Source organism: Otolemur garnettii, unplaced genomic scaffold, assembly GCF_000181295.1.
Source record: "Otolemur garnettii isolate 467f Iridium unplaced genomic scaffold, OtoGar3 scaffold00065, whole genome shotgun sequence".
In the NCBI taxonomy this organism is placed as follows: domain Eukaryota; kingdom Metazoa; phylum Chordata; class Mammalia; order Primates; family Galagidae; genus Otolemur; species Otolemur garnettii.
The window spans coordinates 10,736,610-10,741,994 of NW_003852460.1; the positions used below are offsets into that span (position 1 = coordinate 10,736,610).

The 5,385-nt window shown below is 39.9% G+C and overlaps 1 protein-coding gene across 1 annotated transcript in view; it reads right to left on the reverse strand.

Moving 5' to 3' along the window:
- The window catches only part of TRAPPC2 (trafficking protein particle complex 2), a 13,989-nt gene continuing 8,604 nt past the window's right edge, over window positions 1–5,385 (reverse strand). Inside the window, exons 3-5 of the mRNA XM_012807165.2 lie at window positions 2,818–2,962; window positions 2,062–2,147; window positions 1–194 (exon numbers count right to left, since the gene is read on the reverse strand). Of these exons, the coding sequence (XP_012662619.1) occupies window positions 96–194; window positions 2,062–2,147; window positions 2,818–2,962 (330 nt within the window). The 3' untranslated portion in view covers window positions 1–95. The remainder of the gene's footprint in view (window positions 195–2,061; window positions 2,148–2,817; window positions 2,963–5,385) is intronic.

A 5,385-nucleotide genomic window follows, 5' to 3' on the forward strand; every position in this document is an offset into this window, starting at 1 on the left:
TAAAGTTTTCCAGGCTATTTAATCAAGTTACTTACAATGTATACATTCCTGAGTATACCCCATTGTTGTAACATTGTTTTGGAGTTCTTCTGCATTCAGCTTAAAAGGTGTTTCTTCCCAAGGAACTGAACTTTTCTGTCAAATGCGCTTGATCGAATAGGAGAATTTGGTTCATAAAATGGATTCATTGCAAACTAAGAAAGAAGAAGGTATTAGTAAGCTTGTCAAAGCAAAAAAGCTAACAAATCATTGGTCTCTAAAGGAAATTATTTTAAAGTTTTCAATTATAAATCATCAAAGACATTCAAAAGTCTGAAGACCACATTTTTAAGTTTCATTGAAAACACTATATTGTGGCTTGGCGCCTATAGCTCAACCAGCTAAGGCTCCAGCCACGTACACCTAAGGTGGCAGGTTCGAATCCCCAGCCCGGACCCGCCAAACAACAATAACGACTGCAACCAAAAAATAGCCAGGCGTTGTGGTGGGCACCTGTGGTCCCAGCTACTTGGGAGGCGGAGGCAAGAGACTTGCTTGAGCCCAGGAGTTGGAGGTTGCTGTGAGCTGTAATGCCACGGCACTCTACCCAGGGGGACAGCTTGAGGCTCTGTCTCAAAAAAAAAAAACAAAACAAAACCACTATATTGTTAAATATTAATCATCTCCTTAAGGAAATTTTCTCTTTCTCAATCTCTCTCTCTCTCTTTTTTTTTTTTTTTTTTGGTGTTTTAGTTTTGAGAAGAACCTATGGCAAAACTGATGGCAGTATGATAAATGATAAATGTTGCCCATGTAAGGTAAATTAGCTCAGGATTCACTCTACGTGTGAAATACTTGTATTCATTATAAATAAATGGATTAATCTGTAAAGCCCCTTCGCTCCACAAAACAAAAATCTACAATATGCTCAGAGTTAAGAAAGTTACACTACTATTAGAAGTTACTCTTGTTTGGTAATTTTTTAACAGTCAGGTTTTTAATAATCTCTAACACAAGGCTAAATGATCAGCTTCTGAGCTAAAGTATCATAACGTGAGAGAAAATTATTACTATTAAATGCCATCACTAATGAGGGAAGGCATTACCAATTTTTATACTTTAATCACTTGATATCCATCTTTATAAAAAGGACTAAATATTTGCTACCTCTGAGTAGGAATATTATTAAATTTTATTATTGTGCTGATATGCAAGAAATCCTATCCAAATACAGAACATGTTGAAATCATTAAGAACATACTCTTGTTAGCACTGCAGTTTAACCATGATGTCCTATTACTGTTATTGTTTGATTTGCTATCAAGAATGGCACCATTCATCTTGAGCAACTATTTGATAATGTAAGAATCATTTCCTGCCAGCTTATGATCTCACTGCAATGTAACTTATTTGTAAAGTAGGTGGAAAACATTTTATTTATTTATTTATTTTTTGTTTTTGAGATAGTCTCATTTTGTCACCCTTGGTAGAGTACTGTGGTATCATAGCTCACAGCAACTTCAAACACCTGGGCTCAAGTGATTCTCTTGTCTCAGCTTCCCGAGTAGTTGGGACTACAGAAGCTCACCACAACGCCCGACTAGTTTTTACAGAAGGGGTTTCACTCATGCTCAAGCTGGTCTCAAACTCCTGATCTCAAGCAATCCACCCGTGTCAGCCTCTCAGAGTGCTGGGATTACAGGTGTGAGCCATTGTGCCCAGCCAATGGAAAACCTTTTAAAATTACAAAGCCACGTTTTCCTTAAGTAGACTGCTTCCTTGGTCTCTTTAGGGTTCTCTAATAAAATCAACAATATGCACCAAAAGGGGAAAAATAAAACGCATTCACTTTCACAATCATTTAAAAATAGCTACCATGAGTTGTTTTCTTAAATACATATTAACTTTGCTGTGAATACTTGTCTGTTGAGGAAGTTGCCAGAAATAGTTCTAACTGGGGGAAAGCCAGTCTGAAAGGAAAACTGCAGCATATGGAGTTATTTATTTCAACAGTCCAGTTTCCTGTCAAGGTTAAAATCCTCTTTGATAATCAGATTTAAAAAATTATAGAATACATCATACCTTTATATATAAATCATAGACATCAGTAAAGAAGTTCTTTATTCCATCTTCTTGCCTTATGTCATGAAGCATAATAAATCTCATATGTGAAATAATTAAGGTACAATCTTTCTTAGAAATGAAAAAAACAAAGCAATCAGCCGATGTGATATTCTCCAAATTAGTCACATGCAGTAGATGTTGCAATGGAAAAGTTGAATACATAAACTGGTTTTAAAGTTAGTTTAGTTTTATTTTAGAAAACATAATTTTTTTTTTTTGGAGACAGAGTCTTACTTTGTCGCCCTTGGTAGAGTGCTGTGGCGTCACAGCTCACAGCAACCTCCACCTCTTGGGCTTAGGCAATTCCCTTGCCTCAGCCTCCTGAGTAGCTGGGATTACAGGTGCTTGCCACAATACCTGGCTATTTTTTGTTGCAGTTTGGCCAGGGCTCCGTTCGACCCCGCCACCCTTGGTATATGGGGCCGGTGCCCTACTCACTGAGTCACAGGCGCTGCCCTAGAAAACATAATCTTTAACTATAAAATAAAGTAAAATTACTTCTGATATGGTTCAGAAAAACCTTAGTTTGATGTATGAGACTTAGCTTTAGAATTAGCTATAAACAAAATGTATTTTCCCTAAAAAAAAAAAAAAATAGCCCCATCAACAGAAATTTTTACTAACTGTCTATTCATTCAGTGCCTGGTGTCTATGGTCCATGTTCTGGTTTGTTAACTTGAGCTTTAGTTAGGTATCTAGGACAAATAAGGATATGTCCTGCAGTGACAAATGCTGACACAAACCACTCGTTGAACTTGTCCACAGTTTTTAAATACATGTTGTTTGACAGCCACATGTTCTCATCTACCAGGTCAAGAGCAGCATGAGCTATGAACTGGTTCAGATGACGGTGGTCATCCTAGATGCGGGTGTGAACAACAACAGATTAATACTTCTGTACAATATCAAGAATGCTGACATTTCACTCTGTAAATTCTATAGATGGTTTTCTTGTGGGGAAACCACACTGCTTTTACTCTAATTATTGTTACTGTGAGACTTAGAAAAGAAGATCTGCGTTTTCACATAATGTTCTATTTTAAATGTTCTGTTTTGTTATCTAAATCTCAACAAAAAGCACAGAAACAGCCAATTACTTAATAAATGAATTTTTTTGAGACAGAGTCTCACTTTGTAGCCCTTGGTAGAGTGCCATGATGTCATAGCTCACAGCAACCTCAGACTCTTGGGCTCAAGTGATTCTCTGGCCTCAGCCTCCCAAGCTGGTGGGACTACAGGTGCCCGCCACAATGCCTGGCTATTTTTAGAGACGAGGTATCACTCTGGCTCAGGCTGGTCTTGAACCTGTGAGCTCAGGCAATCCACCTGCCTCAGCCTCCCAGAGTGATAGGATTATAGGTGTGAGCCACCACGCCCAGCCATAAAAGAAATATTATATTATTTAGTTAGGTATCTTAATTACTTATACCTAACTAAAATTATTTATACAAAATTATTTTTTATGGTAAATCTTATTTATTTATTTATTTATTATTTTTGTTGTTGTTGCAGTTTGGCCGGGCCTGGGCTTCAACTCACCATCCTTGGTATATGGGACTGACACCCTACTCACTGAGTCATAGGCACCGCTTGAAAATCTTATTTTTTATAGAAAATTATCTTTTTCAATGTTACAAGGAGGAAGTTACCAAATTCTGTAACCATTTATTTAGGCATGTGAAAAAGGAGACTATTTTTTAAAAAGGTATATCCTGCTTTTAAGGAGCTCTTAGAGGAAAAAGACATACAAAAAGTGTGGCTAGGGTGGTGCCTGTGGTTCAGTGGGTAGGGCGCCAGCCCCATATACCCAGGGTAGTGGGTTCAAACCTGGCCCCGGCCAGCTAAAACAGCAGTGGCAACTGCAACAAAAATAGCTGGGCGTTGTGGCGGGCGTCTATAGTCCCAGCTACTCAGGAGGCTGAGGCAAGAGAATCACTTAGGCTCAAGAGTTGGAGGTTGCTGTGAGCTGTGGCCATGGCACTCTACCAAGGGTGACAAAGCTGTCTCAAAAAAAAAAGAAAAGTGTGGCTAAAGGTGAACACCTGACGTAGGCTGGGTCTAAGGGGGCAGAGGGAGAGCCATGGAGAGGGGGTGCTGCTCACACCAGGCCTTGAAGGCTGGGCTTTCTGTATTGGGGTACCAGGAGGGCAGTGGAGATGGCTGAAGAGGCACTCATAATGGGTGCCACAGGCCTCTTTCAGGTGGAAGGAGATGGCATGGCAGGGGGACCTAGGAGTGGTGGGAGGCCATGCTCAGCCCCAGCTGTGAGCAGTCAGCAGCAGGATATAGCCCTGTCAGAACTAGGAGTGTCCCTTTTGTGGGCTGAAATGGCTGAACTGGAGAGAATGTAGAACTGTCCTACTATTATGTGGAGAGGAAATTCATAACCTGGAAAGCAATTTTATTCCAATGTAATTCTTTCCAAATATTTTTCAAAAAATACTTCTGTTGAGTTATATCCCCTCAAAATTCCTATGTTGAAGTCCTAAGCCCCAATACCTCAGAATGCAGCCTTATTTGGAAAGACAGTAATTGCAAATGTGGTTGGTTAAGACAAGGTCATACTGGAATAGAGTGGGCCCATACCGGATTAGGGCCCACTCTATTAGGATTAACTAATTGATGAAAAGGGAAGATTTGGAGACAGAAAACACATGTAAGAATGCCACATGAAGATTGGAGTTATGCTGCCACAAGCCCAGGAACTCCCAGAAGCTGGTAGAGAGACCTGGATAGATCCTTCCCTACAGCCTTCACAGGGAGCAGGGCCCCCGCTGACACTTTGATCTTGGACTCTTGTTCCCCAGAAGTATGAGATAAATTTCTGTTGTTCTAAGCACTCAGTTTTGGATACTTTGTTACAACAGCCACAGGAAATTAATCCAGCCTCCTTTCTGAGGAGGCTGTTCCCGTAACTGGGCTGCAGGAAGGATGCCAATCTCCCTGGAATCCCTCGCAGTGCTAAAGCATGTTTACTTCACTCCCGTTGTCATGGTGAAACTAAGTGAATCCTTGAGAATGGACATATTTTATGTCTGGCTCACAGTCGTGTTTTCCATTACTTTACACAATGATCCATCTTGAGAGATGAGGAGTAAACCGTATAAATGCTTTAAGAAGGTGAGTGGTAGCAGGAGAAAGAACTAAGGTTAAGTCATGTGACAAAGTATTTTTATATGGCCACAGCCACTGGAATATACAGAAACTATATGTAAGTAGCTGGGTCCCCTAGGGCAACTATTGCTACAGAGATACCTCAAAACAAAGATTTTTTTTTTTTTT